General features: G+C 39.1%; 1 protein-coding gene across 10 annotated transcripts in view; it reads right to left on the reverse strand.

Annotated features, from left to right (window-relative positions):
* Window positions 1-22,745, reverse strand: part of syne2a (spectrin repeat containing, nuclear envelope 2a) — a 96,300-nt gene that overhangs the window by 24,282 nt on the left and 49,273 nt on the right. For 5 of the 10 annotated variants that reach the window (XM_080047861.1, XM_080047865.1, XM_080047864.1 and 2 more), the window contains exons 56-92: window positions 22,559-22,690; window positions 21,828-22,010; window positions 21,349-21,486; window positions 20,731-20,916; window positions 20,237-20,359; window positions 19,636-19,818; window positions 18,994-19,107; window positions 18,207-18,302; window positions 17,606-17,686; window positions 17,078-17,308; window positions 16,714-16,835; window positions 16,364-16,622; window positions 15,480-15,890; window positions 14,623-14,726; window positions 14,384-14,531; window positions 13,736-13,822; window positions 13,144-13,299; window positions 12,737-12,925; window positions 12,547-12,639; window positions 12,004-12,189; window positions 11,122-11,292; window positions 10,895-11,023; window positions 10,315-10,514; window positions 9,764-9,896; window positions 9,184-9,366; window positions 8,168-8,317; window positions 7,424-7,618; window positions 6,865-7,020; window positions 6,413-6,568; window positions 5,555-5,725; window positions 5,045-5,178; window positions 4,477-4,639; window positions 3,335-3,517; window positions 2,960-3,073; window positions 2,006-2,160; window positions 1,626-1,773; window positions 1,170-1,264 (exon numbers count right to left, since the gene is read on the reverse strand). In XM_080047861.1, coding sequence (XP_079903987.1) covers window positions 1,170-1,264; window positions 1,626-1,773; window positions 2,006-2,160; window positions 2,960-3,073; window positions 3,335-3,517; window positions 4,477-4,639; window positions 5,045-5,178; window positions 5,555-5,725; window positions 6,413-6,568; window positions 6,865-7,020; window positions 7,424-7,618; window positions 8,168-8,317; window positions 9,184-9,366; window positions 9,764-9,896; window positions 10,315-10,514; window positions 10,895-11,023; window positions 11,122-11,292; window positions 12,004-12,189; window positions 12,547-12,639; window positions 12,737-12,925; window positions 13,144-13,299; window positions 13,736-13,822; window positions 14,384-14,531; window positions 14,623-14,726; window positions 15,480-15,890; window positions 16,364-16,622; window positions 16,714-16,835; window positions 17,078-17,308; window positions 17,606-17,686; window positions 18,207-18,302; window positions 18,994-19,107; window positions 19,636-19,818; window positions 20,237-20,359; window positions 20,731-20,916; window positions 21,349-21,486; window positions 21,828-22,010; window positions 22,559-22,690 — 5,858 coding nt within the window. The remainder of the gene's footprint in view (window positions 1-1,169; window positions 1,265-1,625; window positions 1,774-2,005; window positions 2,161-2,959; window positions 3,074-3,334; window positions 3,518-4,476; window positions 4,640-5,044; window positions 5,179-5,554; window positions 5,726-6,412; window positions 6,569-6,864; window positions 7,021-7,423; window positions 7,619-8,167; window positions 8,318-9,183; window positions 9,367-9,763; window positions 9,897-10,314; window positions 10,515-10,894; window positions 11,024-11,121; window positions 11,293-12,003; window positions 12,190-12,546; window positions 12,640-12,736; window positions 12,926-13,143; window positions 13,300-13,735; window positions 13,823-14,383; window positions 14,532-14,622; window positions 14,727-15,479; window positions 15,891-16,363; window positions 16,623-16,713; window positions 16,836-17,077; window positions 17,309-17,605; window positions 17,687-18,206; window positions 18,303-18,993; window positions 19,108-19,635; window positions 19,819-20,236; window positions 20,360-20,730; window positions 20,917-21,348; window positions 21,487-21,827; window positions 22,011-22,558; window positions 22,691-22,745) is intronic. The other 5 variants (XM_080047862.1, XM_080047868.1, XM_080047867.1 and 2 more) reach the window with 5 other exon arrangements.

Genomic DNA, 22,745 nt, shown 5'->3' on the forward strand with positions numbered 1-22,745 from the left:
CACACACACACAGACAGACACACACACTGCACTTTGCTGTGTTTCAGCGTACACCGTAAGTGCGTGATTATTACAAGCAATGAAAGGAATGAAACAGGAAAAGCTTAAATCCAATGACTTTATAAAGGGGACAGTGGCTGTGGAGAATAGAGAACTGCAAATCAAAACGTTCCAATAACTCAGATTACTGACAAAGTTTCTCTGCGTCATAACACCCTGGCAGAGCAGTATTTCTCAAAATATTTTTCAAAATTTATGAATTTATGATCTGATACCTTTATTTGGAACAAATACAAAAGTGTGTGGATGAATAAAACAGGTAATTAATCCACAAATGGTTGATAGACAAACGTTTTGAGGTTTGACATCCCATCCCAGAACTGGACACCTTAACTGTGACCATGATGCACCACATGTCCTGTTAAGTTTGAAGTGTGTGTTTACCCCTTTTCCATGACAACTTCCATGGTCACATAGTCATTTTCTAATTTGTTGGTTGCTGAACGTCATAATAGTTTAATCTATTCCTCCTGAGCCAGTCACAGTTACAGGCAAATCAACAACAAGAGGGAGAGACGGAGATAGAAGAAATAAATCTGACATGCTGCTGAGTGCTGACTAACAAAGAAGTACATAGCCCTTGGCACTGAGGTATTTTAGTTTAGTTTTTGTCTGATTTAATATGTTAACCTTAATACTCTGACCCCAACACAAAGCAGTTGAGAGTTGCTGCATGGTTGGCAGAGCACCAGAGAACAGTCTGTAAGTAGCTGTTATAATTGTGAGACAAAATAAGTGGTCTGGTTTTTCAATATTTTCAATGTGCAGCTATTTAAATAGGTTATAATCATGGGGTGGGGGGCAGTAGCACCTGCTGTTCTTGTTAATTGAAGTATGCTGAACTGAACGTTCCCTTGAAACTCCCTGCAAGAATGATACAATCCTTTGTGAATTTATTAACTTCATTCGAGTGCTGAAAGTAGAAACAGGGAAAATTGGGACTTTTGAACTAAACGCTCACCAAGCTTGTAACACGTTTAAATGTTTTTTGTTAGGTAATAAACTGATTCATTGTTCTATTCCTCATTTATTTTTATTCTGTGAAGCACGTTTGGTGCCTTTGCTGTGCATGAAAAGTGATTGAGAATAAAAATGTGATTTTCACTTACCTCTCCTCTCCTGTTTCCTTTTCCATGGATTCTACTGCGTGATGTAGAAGACCCTGCAGGAGCTGCTGTCCAACACGTGTTTCAGCCTGAAGCCTCTGTGAGAGAGAACACAGTGAGATTAACAGATCAAATCTCCATTTAAATTTATTTGACTCGTTAATGTACAACATGGGGGGGAAACGAATGAGGTCACTTATTCAGCCATCTCAAGCCTTAATTACATAATAATTAGTACAAGGGCTGAATACAGACAAACCACTTTTTGCCTAAAATTCAGACTAATCTGCCGATGTGGGGGAGGGAAAGTTAAGATAAAACAATAAGATAAAAATTGTAATTTGAATTCGAGAAGTGAGTCACTTCTGTGTGCAAAGATACAAGAACCTAAACCTTGAAGTCCGTCATTCTCAGCTTTTTTAAAGCCATTTGGACTTCATCCCAGATAGTCTACTGTACCTGATAGACAGCCAGCATCTCTTGGGGGCTGGAATAACTTTGTAGTTTTTTGGACATCAATTCCTCCTCAAGCTTCTTCTGTATGGACGTCATGTTTCCACACATCTGCTCAAAGTTCTGGCAACGCTGATACTCAGCCTGTAGCTCCCTGAAAAAAATAAAACATAAAAAATCGCACTTCAGACAAACAATTACACTATAACTGAAAGCCTCTTTCAAAATGCACACATCCACTGTATCCCAAGAAAAAATACTAATTTCTGCACAAGGCCAGATCAATTACAATGATTTTAAGGTCTCCCACAAAAACAATATTTGTCACCACCAACGGAAAAACAGACAGCGCAGTTGCACACTTTGTGGGGGCTAAACTTTCTCACCTGTCTGTGTCCGACGTGTGAGTCATGCTTTGAAGCCACTGTGTGCTGAGGCTGTGCAGTCTCTCTGTCTGGTGGTCGTTAAGGGTCACACAGCCACTCAGCTCCCTGACGTCAACCAGTGACACAAACACATCACTGAGCTCCAAGAGAACTCCCTACACATCCAAGAGAAAGTATAAAAAAAGAGAAAAAAAAGAGAAAAAAAACCATGTTGCATATTATTAGACCATGAGCAAGAATAAATATTACAAGATTAAACTGCCCATAACAGCCCATCTTTAAAAGAACCAGTTTAAGTGTACACTCTGAGACTTTGAAATGACGAAAAATAGGTTCATGAGTATGGTGATTGTAATTTTGTCCCTCCCTTTAATTATTCTTCGTCTAACGAGTCTTCAAACTACAGATCCCTTCATTTGGGGGTTCAAGAGTGATGCCAACAGAAAGTATGATTTTTGCCAGGGTGTTCATTTTGGCGAATTAACTATTAGCAGTTCATGTTTGCCCCATGTATGCCCAGACAACTACGGTACTGTATAATTGGATTTTTTGATACTGAAGATACTGAGTTATAGGACTTATTCTTTATTCGGATCCCAATTAGCTTCCATAAAGTGGTTGCTAGTCTTCCTGGGGTCCACACAGAAAGCGAAAATTAAAACAAACAATAATACAATGTCACACTGTTTCAGTAAAACAAGAACAAAACAAACAATAAAAGAGTAATTTTTGTATAATTTATCAAGCAGTAGACATTGGTAATGGAATCGAATCGTAGAAAATGATATCCCGTAGAAGTGTAAGGCATGTTGAATCTACAAGCATATGGATCATGACTCTATGGCTATAATTGATGGGGTCCGGCTGAAGCACATTACATATTTTGACGCATAGTCTATACTAGTAATGTTCAAAAAAGATGATTTATCGGAAAAAATAGGGATTATAACCAACCTTTACTGAGTTTTTGTCATTCAAGCTGTTCTTGACCTTATGCTGTATGTTCTCTGTCTGCTTCTCAATGGCCTCCAGGTGAGTATGAAATAGTTTCTGATGCTCCAAATCCTCCTTTACACAGAGAGAGATGTGATAATATTACACTAGGTTTGTGAAATTAGAACATTAAAGCTATAGTACGTAACTTTTTCACAACAATGAATGTCGGTTACATTCAAGCCATTGTCAAAGCAGTTGACACAAAGTTGATTAAGCATATCAGCTCCACAAAACTCTCCATATTTCTCAGTATGGTCGCGTTTTTAAACTGCTACAGTTGAAACTAATATTTAGGTTGTAACATTAGGATGATATTTCAACTAATTTCCTCACCTGAAGACTTGTCTTTTTTCCTGACACTGCTTGGCTCAGCAGCAGGACGTCACGTGACAACAGTCTGGTCTCTGATTGGATTAGATCCATGACCGGTGGTTGAAGCCGTCCAATAAGAGGCTTGGAAGCTGCGAGAACATCTCCCACGCTGCTTTGCAACTCCTCAACAGCATCATGCAACTGCTGGTTTTAATGAGCAAGGTGAAAAACCATACAGTTAGAGGACTGAGAAAAACAGCAAAGGATAAATCTATATATGTCTGTTTAGTGTTAAATGTTTACGTCGTCTTCACAATTGTTTTGATCAATGCGCCAAAACTAAAGCTTAAAATGTGAGCCGCTTATTTTGTTTTCCTCACATGGCTCTGACTCAAGTATTCCAAAATACACCTTTTATTGTATTTTTTGAAGAGTAATGGAGGTACTAGAGTTTGTTTTTTAGCACAAAATGTTCACAACAACACTGTGTAATTCTTCTTCTGAACTACGCGGGTACAAGAACAGTGTAACTGGTGAACGAGCACAGAGCACAGCATGGTGGATATTTCAGCCCTTCAGTGGACACACTCTGTTCCCTTCTCAGAACAGGGGTCAGTCACTGAGAAAAATATTACATCAAAATGTGGTTGTAATGCCCAGAGTCTCTCAATCACTACCAGGCAAGAAATTAGTTTCAAAGAAAGGCAGACAGACAGACAGAGAGCCAGACAGACGGATATAAGGATAGGTGGACAGATGCTACTATGCTGCTGCTGCTAAGCCAAATGTACACAAACACACCAACAACTTACCAATATTTCTGTATTAGTAAACATACATACAGTATATTGTTTTAAAAAACAATGTGTCAAGTAAAAAGTACTTTATTTCAATGCTGTGATCAAGACATTATCTTTAAATATCTGAATGTTGACTGGTTAGTTAGCAAAAGACAACAAGGTCTCAATCAGTACATTTCGTCACACAATTCTTAGTCCTATGTGTGTTCATTTAGTGAGGAATGTACTGTCCCATTAATACATCATAAAAGGGAGCAACGTTTTGCTATCAGCTGCCGGTAAATTAATTCAAATCAACAATGAATGGATTTATTTATCTTTTTGTATGTTTGCATGTTCAGACTAAAAGCACCCTGAACTCACCTCCATTGAGTGAATAGATCCCTGTGTGTTCTCCCATTGGTGCCACAGTGTTTGCAGGCGGAGGGAGCATTGATCAGAGAGCTGGGTGTAGCTCTGCCAGAGGGAAAGTGTCTCTTCAGTCTTTTTGTGCTCATCCTTCAGCTCTTGCAGCATGTCATGCCACCTGACACAAAGTCAACACATTAGTGCTCAGTTATGTTTGGTTAAATAAGTATTACATTTGACTAATTAGGCTGAAGAAAAAGATGGCATTGACATGTCCTGGTCCTGATGTGGCCATTTGTCATGGAAAAAGATGGCTTACAGGAGTAGAAGTAATGTATTACATGAATCTATATTTCATGTGTGAAAACCATGTATCTCAAAACTTTCCATGTGCTGATCAAACAGTCCCTTTCTCGAGCTTTATGACAATGAACTTTTTATTAAAATCAAGTGTTTCTTATTAGACTTAAAAAGAAGGATATTTTACTTTTGTATTATAATTCCTAGTTTTTTTTTATTTCACTCAATTGACTTTTGAGTTCTTTTTTTTCAAACTTTGGTGATACTACATCTGGTCACTAACCTCTTTCGCTCTTCTTCCACCTGATTATCCAGATACTTTGCTGCTTTGCAATGAATAGTCTTCACAAGACACTGATGGGATTGGTCCAAAGATGCCCAAAGCTCTTCCCCTTTTCTGGTATCCTCCTGTAGTTGCTGTGCACCAAAAAAAAATACACTTCATACACTCATTCCCTTCTTTACAACCCCAAAACCTAAGTATAGTGACTGGCAAGTATTGAAGGCAATCTTTCAAAACTAGGTGGAAGGGCTTTTAATGTCATACAGTTACAACAGTCTGTTACAAACAGAAACGTTGATTACTTTTTAAGATTGTAGCTTAAAAGCTTTCCAGCCCTTTGGACTTTAGATCGACTTTCTAATATATAGATATATAAAGCATCAAAACTGACCAGAATTGATGTGATGATCATTATGGTGAAATACAACATCTGATTATCTAGATTTTTAGCTACAGGATAACTCCTGTATGTTCATATATGAACAAATAACGATCAGTGCTTTTGCTCACCTGTAGTATGTCCATGTATCCTTGTGCCTGCTTTAGTGAGAACAGAGGAGGTGGCTGATGCAGGACAGCACAGCGCACCCTGGTGGCGAGCAGAGAAACCTCCCTCACATCTCTCTCAAAACTACTCCACTCCTCCACAGTCTGCTTCAGAGCTGGTCTCAGAGCTTCCATCTACAAATCACCACAAAGGAAGACAGGATGATTTTCGGTAATACAGCATCACTGAAGTTTACCCTTTTATTTTTTAGGAACCAATTACTAATTCTAAGGGAAAATAACAATATCCCATTAGAATTTCAATAAATAAATGTAATCATCCAAGTATTCTTGGTACGTGGGTAACTGGAAGCACAATGCTTTTTCTAAGTATTCAAGTTTGTTCATTATACCAACGAGGACACAAATAATAAATTAGCTTTTTGTAACTATTTTTCCATTTAAAGCCTCTGGGAGTCTGGTTTAAAATGTTAAAAAGAAATATGTGACATCAAAGTTGGTTGTCTTTATAAGCGTTTAAAAAAGTCTGATTGAAAATATTTGTCCTGAGTAATAAAACTGGGTGCCAGGAAACACATCTAGTTTTTCACAATTTAAGTGAGAGGTGGAGTCAGAGATTCTGGAGAATGCCTGTTGTCAAAATATCCGCTACCTGTCCATACTGTGTGTATGCTGAAAATCCAGTGTTAATACATCGCCTAGGCTCTGTAAATGGGCATGTGACAAGTAATGGTGGGCTCCTTCTTAAGGATCTCCTGCATACCAATTCATAAATATCTTTTAGAATTCACAAAATTGTATTTATTTATTCTGCACCTTATTTCTCCATCTTTCTGATTGCCATAACACATTTATATTTACCTGTTGACCAAGATCCCCACAAGCATGACAAACACTCTCTGTCTTGCCAGCCATAGAGATATCGGAAGGGTGATCCTCTTCCCCCTCAACATGCACTCTTGTGGATTTCAGCTTCTGCAAAGCCACGGACACATGCTGCACTTTGCTCTGAGCGGACTGGACGAAAAACAGAGTAGTCTTAGATCAGTGAAAGCAGTGTGTGTGTGAGTGAGTGAGTGAGTGAGTGAGTGAGTGAGTGAGTGAGTGAGTGAGTGAGTGAGTGAGTGAGTGAGTGAGTGAGTGAGTGAGTGAGTGAGTGAGTGAGTGAGTGAATTTAATGAGTGAGTGTTTGAGTGAGTAATGAGCGAGTGAGTGAGTGAGTGAGTGAGTCTAATGAGTGAGTGAGTGAGTGAGAGAGAGAGACAGACACACACAGTTCAAAAATACACCTGTTCACATCCCCATCACCGTACCTCCAACTCCACAAGAGCTTTACGAGCTATGGTTTGACAGGTGGGCTGTTTCCACTCATTCAGCAGCTTCCTCTGCTGCTCTATCCAGCCGTGAAGATGCTGTAACCTCCTCTCTCTGTCTGCACAAGTGTGATGTGTCTGTTCTGCTGCGTGGATCTGAGAAGACAAAGCCAAACAATGGCTGGTTCACGTGTATTTGGAGGGCTACAAATCTTTTTCCATTTTCGCTGGCTTAGATTTTGACTATATTTGGGGTTTGACTGACTGGGTTTATTGATTTAATAAAGTTTTTACAAGATTCAACATATTTGTATATATAACATATATATATATATAAAAAATATTTGGATTCTTTAACTTCTTAGTTAGAAGAAAGCATTTTTGATTCACACATACATTACATATAGTAGACTGTAATGTCTTCAAAATAACTACTTCTGTTCCTAGCACAAATTAATTTGAATGACAAAATATGATAATATAATTAAAATAAAAACTAAGATACATTAGGCTAATTTAAATTCAGATTTTGCCGTATATTTGTAGCTGATGAACAGACCTGGCTCTCTAGCTCTGTCTGAACTTCCTGCCACTTCCATCTGAGGTCTCCGAGTTTCTCTGCAAACATTGTATGCTCAGAGCTGAGAGCGTGGACTTCCACTCCAAACAGCTGAGGCCCAGACTGGCACAGGAAATCAAGAAGAAGCTGCCCATTGGCCATGCCTGCCTTTATCTCCTGAGAAAGAACATTGTGCTAGAAGAAATCAATACTGAACACTCGTATTAATATTTTAAAAATACAGGGGAGGTTTCCAGTTGTCTTCTATATTGGAATAATATACTAAATCAAGCACTTCTGATCTCATAGAGGTATTTAGTTTTTTTTCAAATGGCTGACCAGAAACATATTTCCAATGTATTATGCATATATGTAGCTATATGCAGCTGCATATACGTATGTAGCTATATGCAGCTGCAGAAAATGTTAGACCCACTAAGGGACTTTTCTGTTTCCATTCCATTTTAACCTGCAATTTTATTGTATTTAAATGTTTTATTTCTATTCATTCGCTTTTCTAATGTGTTTTATGTATTTCAATCTTGCCCCTGTAAAGCACTTCGAGTGGCCTTGTGTCTGAATTGTGCTATATAGCTACTGTAAATAAACTTGCCTTGCCTTGCCTAAGGAAGGGATGCATAAACACAGTACTATTATTAAAGGATAAACTAATATTTTTTTTATATTTATTGAATCTCAGGCATTATTTTTCTCTAGGTTTCTAGGTTTTGGAGGTTTTAGTACCTGGAAGTTCTGTAGTATTTCAGTAACCTGAGCAGCATCTTTGAACTTGAGGATTGTTTCTTTCTCCTTGTTGAGTCGAGCTTCCTTCTTCTCCAGCCAGACATCAAGGTCTGACAGCAGCTTCACAGGAGGCCATGACGCCAGCAACTGCTAATGTCCACAAGACAACAGAGAAGAAAGGGAGATGAACTTCACAACTTTTCTGTTAGATATTTTCATTTAGGTAGTTAAACAATAATCCTCAGATGTCTTACAATGGACTATTTCAGTGTGACTGTCCTGTCCAATCTATTTCTGGTAGATGAGATATATCATACTCCCTTGAGGGGATTGCCAAAATATAAGACATCAAAATGAACTGTCTGGCAGCACTGGTGTAATTATTATAATGGAAGATATCTGGTTCCATTCACTGGTGATAGATGGCGAGGAGAAATTAAAAGTGTCCTTCAACTTCTTTTTTAAAATCCTCCCTAAAGCTGAGATCATCGGGGGTTACACTCCCTTTACCGGAGGGGATTTTTTGAAACCAAACAGAACTTCCATGGTATTTGGACCAATTAATTGTTATTAATTGAAGGGCTTGAAGTAATGTTCAAGGTTTATAGGACATTTGTTTAAAAATTTTGGAAAAAGCTGAGCCAATATGCAATTAAGGCTGGGGATCACTGTGACACCATATATTATAGTGGTAGATCAGTGAATAGTTAAAGTGAGGTATCTAATCATCTTACTGTTACGGTTCAAAGGTACTGTATATTTGAGCAGAGGTTAAAAACACTGTACGATAAGATAAGATAGAAGTATTCACCCCGAAGTAAATAATTTTGCCATGTACGTAACTTCAAAATGACAGAAAGAAGAATAAGTGAAATATAAAATATACTGTACAAGTGTTATACAAAGACAAATTGTAAAGTAAATGCAAATAAACAGTGCCTCATAGAGAAAATAGACAGTGTGTGATGTTGACAAATCATATATTGCACATTTAAGTACTAATGTAAAGAGTGTACCTGCTGCAGCTGCTCTTGTATCTTGGACAGGTCTGAGGTCTGCTGGCTCCAGTCCACCTCCAGCTGGGCCAGTTGAGCTCTCAGCCCGGGACAGTCGGCTTCCTTTAGGTGGAGAAGCTTGGTGGCTTCCCCTGATACAGACGCCCTCTGCACAGACATGGCTCCAATCTCCATGGAGAAGTCCTATTGAAGTGGGTAGAACTAGTCCATCATGTCTGATTGATGCATTTCAAACAACTGGCTGACTGAATTGTATTTCAGCGTGAATGCCATTCTTCTTTTCTTGCAAGGGCAAATACAATTTAAAACTGAAATATTTATCTGAACTCTCTGGATAAACAGTATATAATAATATTTATTGTCATTTACGAAAGCAAATCTAGGCTTTAATGTCATTATGAGTGACAACACTTTCCAATGGTTCACCTGCAGATTGGTGCTCTTTTAAAAGGGGGCACATCACCCCCAAGAGACTGAGAAAAACAATATACCCCCTGTGGGTGATTGGGCCATATTTGAATAGTTATTCTCTATTTATGGTACGGTACATAAATATGCAGTGTCAACACTAAATCCTTACCAGCAGTTTAATAAGATTGTTTTGAATACACTCCTGGTCCAGGTCAGGGGTGTGGACCAGGTCTGACCAAGTCTTCAGGTGTGTGCTGGAACCGACCAGATGGTTTGTGACTGATGCAAAGCCAGCTTGCAATCTGTAGGGAGGATGGGAACAAATACAGAGCTCACCCAGTGGGACAGAGTATGACTACTCCTTCACAAAGAGAGAGGAAACTAAAGCTCCCGTCACCTTTCCTTTAAATTAAATTGATAAATGGTGATTCAGGCATTTTCTATAGAGGCTGTTATGAGCAGTAACATGTAGGAAATCAGTTAGAGAAGTTGACATTCAGCATTGTATAGGCAATGCTGAATGTCAATGGTTTGCATAGGCAGCATTGTAATGCAAAAACATTATACACATTATTAAAAGGTAAAGTGAGTAATATCGTAATATGGTTGATTCAAACAATAACATTCATCAAAAACGGCCTGATATACTTCAATAGATAATAAAATAATCCAGTTTTTTAAAAGAAAAGTTTTAAGTTTGTATGTTTGAGCCTGCCCCACCTGGCCCCACTGTCCTGGATATCTCTGCAGCGTTGGATCTCCTGCTCTGTCCGCCTGTAGGCTCTCTGCCATCTCAGCTGGAGGCCGCCTCCTGTGTGAGTGACTGTGGCAGCGAGCACTGGGTCTGTCTGCAGCACCTTCCTCTGGTCCAGGATCAGTCCTAGAGCAGCTCTGCTCTCATCCAGCTGGACCAACGTTTGCTGAGAGAAAAGGAAAAGCAGCAGTAGTAGTTAGGCTGAGTTCACGTCAAGCTCTGTGAGATTCTCTTGACAAGCCCAGGTCCACGAAGAGAAAGTAGAGAAAATGGTGCATTAAAGAAGCGTGAGTGTGTGAAATGTAAAATGTCGTAAAAATGGCAGTGGATGACAGAAATGTATAACTTATAAAGGCAGTATATGCACAATGATTATTTTGTATATTTCTACACGCTGTACCTTTAAGAGGCAGAAAAAGGGCAAACAGGAGAGGAAATGTGCAAATGATTAAAAGCAGAGGAGAAGAAGTGAGAATTAAAACTCGTATCAATAGAAGCCCAGCAACACATTGAGCACATTTGCATGAGGTGCCATCAGGGTTTTACCTGGCAACCATCGTGTCTGTTCTTTATTAACTTCTCGTCGTCTCCCTCTGGTTCCACACTGACGGAGGCTTCAACATCGTCCAACACTCTGCCCAGTCCACCGCAACTATCCTCCCACCGGGCCCACTCCTACAGCAGTTTTAACATTTACTTTGTCAGCACAAAAAAAACAAATTCAAGATTTTTTTCTTTTTGTTTATGTATGAATTGATATGTGCTCTACAAACCTGGATCCTCCTCTGAGAAGCCGCGTCCTGTTCCAGGGAAAGTTGCAGCAAAGCTTTGGCCCTGACTTCCAGCCGTAGCATCTCATCCTCCTGACACCGCATCGCTCCCGGCTCTCGTTGGAACAGATGCTGCACGAAGGCCAGCTGAGACCGGAGCACCTGCAGGAGATTCTGGATGAGAGAGAGAGAGAGAGAGAGAGAGAGAGAGAGAGAGAGAGAGAGAGAGAGAGAGAGAGAGAGAGAGAGAGAGAGAGAGAGAGAGAGAGAGAGAGAGAGAGAGAGAGAGAGAGAGAGAGAGAGAGAGAGTTTATTTATTCAAACTTTGGATGGGATTTTCTTTCTTCTTCTTGTTTTCTTTCTTCTTTTTGTTTTCTTTTTATTCTGTGAAGCACTTTGTGTCGCCTTTCACAATAATTTGTGGTCAGTATCAGTGAATATCTCTTCCGCTACCTGTCCGTACTGTGTGCGTACTGGGGAAATGCAGTGTCAACACACTGCCTAGGCTCTGTTAACGGACATGTGGCTAGCTAGAGTGGGCCAGCGCACACACAGTATGGACGGGTAAGAGATCATAAAGAGATATTCACTGATTTTGACAAAAGTGATTTTGACAACAAGAGTTCTCCAGAATCGCTGACTCCATCTTTGATACGGTTTGATTTGATGATGGTGACATAAAGACTTCATTTAAAATGTGCATACCACAGCAGCAGCAGCAAATGAACAAACCACGCAGAAAGTAGAGGAAAAGATAAATCATTCAGTATTTGAGTTTTCAGCTTGGACTCTTCTTTTGATAACCCTTGAGAGGCTTGTGCACTCTCTTGGGAAGGTCTTTGCCGTTTCCCTGTTGTAGTACTTGTTGAAAGCACAGTGAGATACCTTGTGACTGCAGAGAAGGGCTTGAAGTTGACTGCGGTTGTGAACCTGGCTCTTTTGCCCTTCTGGTATACATTCTTCACCCAGTTCCAGGACGCGAGTTATCCCCTGAAGCAAGGCCCGGGCAGCCTGCTGTAGCTTGGCATTCTCCCCTGGACTCTCCCTCAGATGTCGGCCCATCACACACCGCTGGAGAGAGAGAGGCAGGAGAAGCAAAAAGTTTAAGAGAAACACTGTTCACTTTTGAAACAGAGATCCTGTATCACCTTATATAATATTATAACTGGTAAAGTGTTGTTTTTTTCTAATATGGGTGTACCTTAAGTCGGATTTTAGTGGGTACCATTTGGTAATAGTTTTTTCTCTTTTCTTCGGAAAACTGAAATATTGAATATTAACTTTGGCACCCACATTAGCTCAACAAGTTTTTAAATCATATTTGACTCTCTCTCTCTCTCTCTCTCTCTCTTGATTTAGACATGTTTTTATTTGACATTTTATACAATGTATAAATAGAGCCACAGTAAGCTACAACGCACTGGTTACCTCTAAACTGGGAGCATGCTTTATGCTGGGGAACATCTCACTTTGCCCCAGGTCAAACTCGTCCAAAAGACACATCGGATCGGAGGAGAGCTCCTATGTGACAATAAAAATGTTACTCCAATTTTTTACTCAAGTAAAAGTACAAATAGAACAATATAAAACTACCTCCTACAGTCATCATTTTTCAAACCTGATGGTGGTGTGGGATGCCCAGCTGACTGTGGTATGAGGTAAAGACCAGCTGGACTGTGTGTACACAACTCTGAAGGGAGGCGAGACAGTGGAGAGCTTCTGATTCTTCTTTTGAAAGAGCAAGTTTGTTCATCGACTCCACTTCACTCAACAGCTCAGCCAGAGTCACCAGCTCAGCTGATACACACTATGCAGGAATTTAGTCAGAAACAGAGAAAAGTGCTTTAAGAAAGAGTGCATCAACAAAATTACATTATAAAGCCAGGCTGCTGGCATCTCTATCTCTCTCTTTTTTTAAATACAGTATGTTTTATATAATACAGAGTTACCAAATTTGCAGTTATGTTATTGATACTTGTGGTTTTATGTACTGATGTATGTTTGAGTAGCATTATGGTCAGTCACCTCCTGCTGTAGGAGCCTCACATGGGGCTCATGTTCACCAGTGCCACCAGGAGTCGACACAAAGTCTGTCAGTGTGTCCATACAGAGCAGGAGCCTCCGTACAGCTTTATACAACTCCTCATTCACAACTGGATGTGAACCGTCTGCAGAGCTCACCTGGGGCATAATAAAACACATTGTGATCAGGGCTGAGATTTTAGTAACATCTTTATTTTTGCTTCAGTTTAAAGGAGGAGTCTGCAATTCTGGTGAACACTCAGTGTATATTGCCTCACGATCTGCTACCTGTCCATACTGTGTGTGTGCTGGAAGGAAAATCTGGTGTTAATACACAGGCTAGGCTCTGTAAATGGGTATGTAAACAAAGGGGGCCCACCGTGGCTAGCAACATGCCCATTTACAGAGCCTTAATAACACTGGATTTTTTTTCAGCGCACCTTTAAAAGGTATTTTTGATAAAAGAATTGCTGACTACACCTTGTATTGGAAATTAAAAAAGAGCAGTTTCTCATTTCTGCATTGCCAAATATTGCTTAATGGATAAAGGCAGTTTTCTACTTAAATAATGTCTATCTATTAATATGGTATATACCATTTTTCTTAGTGTGGTGATGGACTCATGTGTCAGCTGGAGAACAGCAGAAGCAGACCCAGTTGATATCAGCTGCATTTCTTTATCCTAGAAAATAGCAAAAACTAGTAGTTAGTTTACAGTGAGATAAGGAAAAAATAAAGGATGTATCAAGGGAATAATATGACATGACATAAGCAGTGAAAACAACTGCTGCATTCATTAATTTATCTTATCAGGACAATTGATTTAGATACTTTCAAATAAAAATCCTAATTTAGCTTCTATTCCTACCAATTATAATATAAAATGTTCAAGGTTCTTTCTAATGGTCCATCTCGTAACAACATGTTCGATTAGGAACTTGATAACTCTTAAAATGAAAGGAGTTTCATATTCACAGAGGACAAAATATTCTCCTCATCCTCGTCCTTTATAGTACAGTTCCTGCTTTCCAAAGGTTAAGGCTACTGTTGCCCTGGAAACAGATGTGATGGTGGAGCTGGTAGCCTACCATCCATTTATTTAGAAATGATTTTGCTTCTATTTTTCATGTTCTGATCTCACCCCTCATCTGCATCATATGTCTCCCACATACTCAACTGTTTGTAAATCAGAATCAACCTGTTATATCTATGTTAATATATTAATTTTTCTGCATTTTTCTACCTTTTCATGGCTCCCTCCATCCTCTGAGCTGTTCGGGGTTTGATTATCCTCCTTAACTTTTTCCAAAATGGTGAGTTTTTGAGAGATCTGGGCATAAAGTCGATTCCAACTCGGCTGCTCCACGTCATTTTCTTCATGTCCAGCCAAGCTAAGGACCAAAGGGGAACACACAATATGTCTTAGTCTATGGAATGCTTTTGTATGTGAGTTATAAACCACTCCATCAATCTGTCTTTTACCCGATAGTCATATCAGGTGACTCCTGTGTTTGATGGGATTCTTCCACTGAATTACCCTGAGTGGTTGTGACTTCACTTTGCTCCTTCAGAACATTCCTAGCATCCTGGTTATTGAAGAGAAACAAGGGAAAACGCGAACACACAAATAAATTAAATTTGGATCTAAGTTATATTTTCTTTTAAGAATGAATTGAATGTCAAATATGAAAAGCATCACATTAGATATAATTCATTTCCAGGGTTCATTTCAATCAATAAAAAAAAATGGATGTCACTGATGTTGTGATCACAGCTGGCTGCTGTGTGTTCCTCCTCCTGTGCCTGCCACTCCCCCTGTCTGTCTCCGCTCACCTGGTCTGCATCAGCAATCAACCCACCTACATACACCTCTGGCTTCCCTGCTGTCGTCGCCAGATTGTACTTCGCACTCCTGTGGTGGTTATGCGTGCCTGGCTTCCAGTTTACTCTCTTGTTGTTTCACTTGTTGCTCTTGTGTTTTTTGTCCGCATTCTAACATCGTGTTTCTTCTGACTGCAGTACTCCGGACCACTCCCACCAGCCTGCCTACCTGCCTCGCTATTCCCCAGCTTCCTCATCCACTACCAGCTTCTCCCCCACCTCATTCCTATCCCGACAATAAACCTTTTTTCATCAAATCCAACACCTGTCTCCGTCTACTCTTGGGTCCAGTATCGCTAATCCTAACAACTGACTTATTAAAAGAAGTTACATTATTTCAAAGTGGCTACAAGGAACATTCCATTTGTGTTATTTCTAGTAATGTAATCATCAGAGGAATAATTAAGACGGTTTCCAAAATATTAGAGGCCGTCTCTATTTTTTTCCCAATCACTTACCATGTCTTGATGGGGATCAATGGACAAAGCCAGGTCTTCATCTTCCTCCTCTATTATCTCATATGATGCTGTAGTGGCTGTGAATGGAGCTATTGGTCTGACAGGAACCAGTCTGGTGTCTTCCACTGCAGCTGCTGTCTGAAGGGACTTGGTATGGAGGTCTGAGACTCTGGACTCAGGTTTAGGTGATCGCTGTGGGTCCAGTTTTGCATCAGCATCAAACTGGTCTTCAGCTGCGGTGGTTTGTGTCTCAGCTGTCACAGCTTCAGGGTCCACTGTTGTCAGTCCAGTGTCAACATTTTGTGATTCAGACCCTTCCAGTCTTGGATTCACATGCAAAAGCTCAGATTTAACAGCTTCTGTTTTTGTCTCCACTTCAGAAGAAAACTGACCATCTGAACTCTCCAGTGCCTGAAAGACAAATTTAGATTTTACTAAAAATTATGAGATTCTGAATTAGATCGATGATAAATAAAACAATTGCGGACAAATCTCTGAATACAAATAATTTCACAATTTGTCACTATTATTGTCACTGCCATGAATACTATACATAACATATTAAAAATATTAATATAAATACACAAATAATAACTACTTTTTTTGTAAATGTGCTTTAAAGGAGTAAGATGTGTAACTAAGGAGTATTTTGGTATCATTTAGTGATGAAAGTTGTAAATTGTAACGTTCCATCTCTACCCCTCCCGTTGGCACAATTTACTGAAGCTACGTTGACCTTCAGGGACACTGAGCTAGTTACTACTTCAGTTCAAAGATGGATATCACTGACTGGGTAATATCATATTTCTTAAAAAAAGATGAACATTTGTAAGAAAAGTTGGAAAATGATTTTAAAGACACTCTTTTCTTTCCCAAACACTTACCATGTGTTGATATGGTTCTGTGGACAAAGCCAGGTCTTCATCTTCCTCCTCTATTATCTCATATGATGCTGTAGTGGCTGTGAATGGAGCTATAGGTCTGACAGGAACCAGTCTGGTGTCTTCCACTGCAGCTGCTGTCTGAAGGGACTTGGTATGGAGGTCTGGGAATCCGCTTTCAGGTTTTAGAGATCTGTCTTGGTCCAATTCTGTATTAGTAATAGCAGCATTCAACTTATCTTCTTCTTCTTGTCCAGCCAAGCTAGGGACCAAAGGGAGCACATAACATGTTTCTGTCTATGGAATGCTTTGAGTATATGAGGTATTAAACACTTCCGCAATCCGTCTTTTACCTGGTAGGCACTTCAGGCGACACCTGCGTTTGTTGGGATTCTTCTGCTGAACTACTCTGAATGGTTGGGACTTCACTTTGCTCCTCAAGCAAATTCACAGTATCCTTGATATTGAAGACAAACTACGGAAAACACAACGATTAATTTTAATGAGTTATCTTTTTTTTTCTTTGCATATTATTTGATTTCACAGTAAGAAACATCCATTACAGAAAAAATGTAGGTTTGGAGTCCAGCTTGTTTAATTATCTTAAGTTTGAAGATGGATGGCGTTGATGGGGTAATATTAGACTTTTTTTTAAAGAAAACAAACATTTGAAGGCAAAGTTGGAAAATGATTTTAAAGACAGACTCAAACACTTACCATGCGTTGATGGGGAGTTGTGGACAAAGCCATTTGTGGCTCAGCTGACACAGTTTTAGGACCGAATGCTTCGCCATCTTCAGCTTTAGGATCCATTTTTGTTAATCCAGTTTCAACATTTTCTGATTCAGACCCTTCCAGACCTGGCTTCACTGATAGAAGCTCAGATTGAGAAGCTTCTGTGTTTGTCTCCACTTCAGAGGTAAACTGACCATCTGAACTCTCCATTGCCTGAAAGACAAATTCAGATTTCACTGAAAATGATTCCGAAATAGGTAAATGATAAAATCAAAAGCCGACAAATCTTTGAATTTTTTTCACAATGTGCCATTATCATTGTTACTGCCATAGTAATCCATCTGAATCGTGTGTATTTTAATCCTTAGGAAATAAATACACTGATATGTTTTTAAAATATAAAAAATTACAAAGAAATTGAAAGCTAAGAATTCTAAACAAATGTGCTACATTTCCAAAATGCTCTTCAAACAAGCTGATAAAAGCTCTAAAATAAAGAATATCATTTACCTTTAGATCTGCTAGTGGCTCATTAACAGCAATGCCCTCATCACTTTGAACATCTGAAGTGTTTAGAGTCTCCTCTGGGTCCTAACAAATAATCGGATAAATATGCATAAACAAAGAGAAGCCATTTACACACACACACACACTCACACACATAGATGTAAATGTCAGGAGCAACATATTTCAAGCAGCTGCTCCTGACAGAGTGGATTAATGGGGCAATACAGCAGCCAGCATGACACAGCTTTATATAAACATGCGACAATCAGCTAAAATCCTCCACCATGGGTACAAGAAGCAATATTAAAGTTGCACTACACAGTTTCAGGGGCAGGAGATTTTTTTTTACAATTGCAGAGCCTGCAGTCAGTTTACAAAATGTTCTCGACATGTAATTCCTAGTATTAAATCATTTGCTCATAAATCTAAATTATTTTGAGGCACCTGTAACCAAATGTAAGACTAGAATTTGGTTGTAACAAACAACAGTGAAACAGTAACAGGAAGCTTTCTAACTTCAAAAAGTGTTCCAGTGAAAATTGAAAAAAATAAAGAGGTACCAAGAAACGTACTCTCCTGAGCTGTAATTGTTTTTCACATTTACCTCTGGAATACTGCATGTTAGTGTGTCAGATGACGACGAGTGACAACTCTCGTTCTCATCCTCCTCCTCTGAATGAGATGCCTCATAAGCCTCCTGCTTTTAGTGATAAGAGTGCATTATATGATTCAAAAAGGAAAATGGAAATTGAGCTTAAATATAACTTTTTTCATTTCCTATAATATTCAAGCAATACGGTAGAGGAGAAGGTTTTTGTTTTCAGGACACATACTCCATAGTCACTCATCCACTCGTATTAGCTGTATTTCTCATCTCTCCTCTTATCATTCATGTTGAACATTTTAAGTACTTTTACTTTTGGCAATTCCACTGCTTAAATAATGCACTGTATAGCAGGAAAAAGGCTTGACAAATGGCCCCTAATGGAGGAATGGATTTTCATTTAGTCACATTATGAAAAGAAGGATGATATATTTTGAGAAATATTAATAAACAAACATATCTTGTTACCCAGGAAACCCTTTTATTATTGCTATGTTAACTCAAAGTAATCTAAAGGTGATTACACAGACATCCAAAAACTATGCTAAATGAACTAAAAGTAGACCAGACTACATAGTATGTAGTTTCCCACCTATTGGATATGTATAGCAAAGACTTATTCCCCCCAAAACCTGCCTTGCAGCCCAATCTTGGACTTGGTGGCAGTACATTATTTAATTAAAAAGTGGTGGACTGCCGCAAACAAAATAATACATGTTTAAAAAACTGGAGTTATTGTTTTAGTTTGATGATGAACTCTACCTTATTATAATCATGATATTAGTACCTGTGCTAAATGTGTGTGTGGAGATCCATCACTCTGCAGTATTTCTTCAGGAGAGTCAGAGACTGTGGTTGCACCCAAAGCCTTACCGCTCTTATCGTCCTCCTTAATCTTGTTCTGTGAGACAAGAGAACCAGAGAAAAACAGAAATGTTGTTGGTGTTTGTGAGACGAAAGGCTGAGAAAATCAACACATTGTTTCCATATAGATACAAATCAACTTTGAGTTGGTTTTGCAAAAGAAACTTAACCGTAAGATACACAGCCTAGGTTCTCTAAACTGTTATGTAAACAAAAGGGGGCCTACTGTAGCTAGCAACATGCCTGTTTAGAGAACCTAAGCCGTGTATTAACCCTGGATACCCCCCCCCCCCCAGCAAAACACAGTACAGACAGGATGCAGATCATGAGGATATATTCACTGATATTGACGAAATGTGATTTTGACAACAAGCGTTCTCCAGAATCACCTACTCCACCTTTAAGTTTGCTATTGCTAACAACAAATATCCTTGATTGATTTATTTCCTTCACATTTCACTCTGAATAGCCTTTTGAGGGACCTTTTTATAACCTCCCCACTCTTCTACAGTAAAAAAACAAATCAATAGTTTTCTGTATGTGCAGTTCAGACACTATGCTGTACCTCCAGCACGGTGGCTTGTTGCTGGCTGAGTTGTTCCAGCTCTTCCAGAGGCTGCAGTAAGAGTTTGGCTCTGGAGAAGACCAGCAGACTGTCCTCTGCTCCCTGTGGCAGCTTCAGCTCTCCTTTACATCCCTCCATCTCCTCCAGGGTCCTCCGCATTGACTGCAGATTGGCCAGGATAACCTGCAGGAAAAAAAATGCTTAAATTGTGGTTCAAATGTCATTTTTGTTCAACCTTTTTTTTGTTCTGAGGTTAAATCTACAATTCTTTGCAATTTTTAGATGATGAGTTGGATTTATGTATGGATGTTCATGTGTAAAATCACTAGATTAACCAGTGGTCACACTTTTTTTGTCAAATCAGTGATTTCATATAAATATATATAATGGATATAAAGAAAGTTTTGGGATTCTATGCTGAAGGAAGAACTGTTGGCTTATGTCCTTAATTAATAAGAGAGTCTTACAGCTAGACTTACACACATCAATGTATTTTCACATTTTAGCAATTATAATTCTGTTTGCATGTTCTATGTGTGACTTGCTGTTAGAAGCATTCACATGAAATTTGAACATAAGAATGTTAAATCCATTGTATCACCTGTCGGTTGTTAAGATGCTCTGTCAGAGTTATGTTGGAGTTTTCCATGATGGATAAAATGGCTCTGATCTTTGGTACATTCTTCTCCATGGTAGTCAGCTCCCCTTCTACAGACTCCACCACCTGAAATTAACATTGCCACAAACTTATTCCAGCTGCTTGACTATGCATTTTATGTCAATAAAATACAAAGAATGTTTCACATGCTACACATACAAAAAAAACATGTATAGGTTTTATTAAGCCCTCAATCTCAAAATGTAGGGACAATGCAGGAGAACATCCCTTCTACTTAAATATGCAGTTAATATGCCAAAATAGAAAAATTAGATGTATTTCAATATGGAAATATGGGGATATCCACTCTGCACAAAAGTGAGGGGTAGGAACAAAAATGTATGTTAAAGCAGATTCCTGGCCTTTTCATGTGTGGTCACTAACAACTTGATGACCCAAAATGTAACAAATTCCCCTTTATTTCCCCCTTTACTTACCTCTGCAGCCTGCAGGAGCTTGTCCAGCTGCTCTATGATCTTGTGCTGTGTTTTGAGCAATTGTTTGTCATTGTGGTCCAGCTTCTCCCTCTGCGTTGTGACGTCACACACAGAAGAGATCTCATCCAGGACCTGTCTGAAGTCCTGCAGGCTGTGTCTGATCCTCTGGGAGTCGTCCAGCACCAACTGTATGTGCAGGTTTTTAAATTAAATGTATCATCAACATGAAAATCATATTTAAACTGGCAGTGTGTTATAAAGGTGTATTTTTTGGCAACACCAAAATTTAGATTGCAACGTTCCGTCTCTACCCCTCCTTTTAATTTAATTTACAGAAGCTACAGTAGCCTTCAAGGACAAAAGATGGCATCATCCACCAAGTCTTTACACAAGTGATGAGAGGAATATGTATTAAGTTATTTATTTAAAGAACTATATAACAATTTTATAAATGGGTGTTACACAAGAAGGAAATAATTAATACACTGTTCAACTTCACTTTAAGATATTTAGGATAAAATACATGATGATTTAAGAGACAAAAAAACATAATCATGAAAGGTTAAAGAATGTGAGATTATTTTTCAATATGTTTTTGTTTCTTTGTTTGTTACTGACCTGCAGGGAGTTTGCATGACTCTGTAGGCTTCTGGCTGTTGTGAAGGAGCTGGAAGCAGTGAGCCAGGTCTGGGCCTCAGCTAACCAGCAGGTGGCGCTGTACACAATGCCATCAAACTCATGAAGACAGGCCGGGATCTAAAAAGGAGTATAGAAAATATACAGTAACCAACCAGTTAGGAGGGTTTATGAACTGATTTGTATATTTCTAGAAACCACTTTCACCGTTGATGTAACTGTGTCAACACTCAAGCTTCTTGTTCTTGCTTTCCTATATCTAAAGGTGGAGTCAGTGGATTCTGGAGAACACTTGTTGACAAAATCACGTTTTGTCAAAATAAGTTTTCTTTTTTAAGCACACATGGTAAAGACAAGTTTTCACAAAAAGTGATTATGACTACAAGTGTTCTTTTCAGAATCTCCTGACTACACCTTTAATAGAGTACAAACACTGCAATGCAAATACGAGTATGGCTGACCTTGCTGAGAAAGGCGGTGCGTTGCTCAGCCATCTGCGCTGTGTTTTGGTAGAGCTGCAGTGGTGTGCTGAGCTGGTCCATCAGAAGGTGAGCATGGTCTGGATGCTCCTCAGCGAGATCCTGCACCTCATTCTCCAGCAACATCAAGCGGCTGTGCCATACGTCCAGCTCATCCCACACACGCTGGAGAGCAAACAATGGAAACTATGTAAGGCTTTGAAGTTACTTTTAATACGGATCTTAGGAAACAGTGGTCAGTTGATTGTCGGGGTTGTGTTGTCAGAATTGCTAGTTGTCATTGTTTTAGAAGGTGTAGTTTTATAATGGAAAGTCATAATTTAGACACAGATAATTTGTCAATTTGGGTATAGTCAAAGTTTTTGCGACCTTGTGTCTACTACGTTACAGTTTCTCGTCACTTAGCCATCATTCACGGTATAGCCTATAAACATGTGCATGATGGTTAACAGTTAGTAAAAGCTACAATATGTTGCTGGCAGGCGTGGCAGCTATGTGAAAGTAGAAAATCAGATTTGACGTCAAACTCAATTAGGATAACTGCAAAACAAAAGTGAAATTCAAAAGTGATACATTTAGAATTTTACTAGAAAGATAAATAAATTAATGAATAATATGGAAATCTTTAAACTTTCGACTTGTACATTTCAGTAGGTTTATGTCAAATTCACACACTGACAGACAAGCAAACATCAGACAAAAAATACACACACCTTGATTGATTTTTGAGCTTCGATGACTGTTGGACTCTTTTGCTCCAGTAACACTTTGACTTTCTCCAAGCCAGAACCCAACGCCACCACTTGACTATCCAGCTTCCGAACTGGGTTGTTCACCTCCATGAGCTGTTAACATAGACAGACACACACACACACCATACAGTAAGAGGTTGGGTTCATT

This window comes from Ammodytes marinus, assembly GCF_949987685.1.
Source record: "Ammodytes marinus genome assembly, chromosome: 19".
NCBI classification, from domain to species: domain Eukaryota; kingdom Metazoa; phylum Chordata; class Actinopteri; order Uranoscopiformes; family Ammodytidae; genus Ammodytes; species Ammodytes marinus.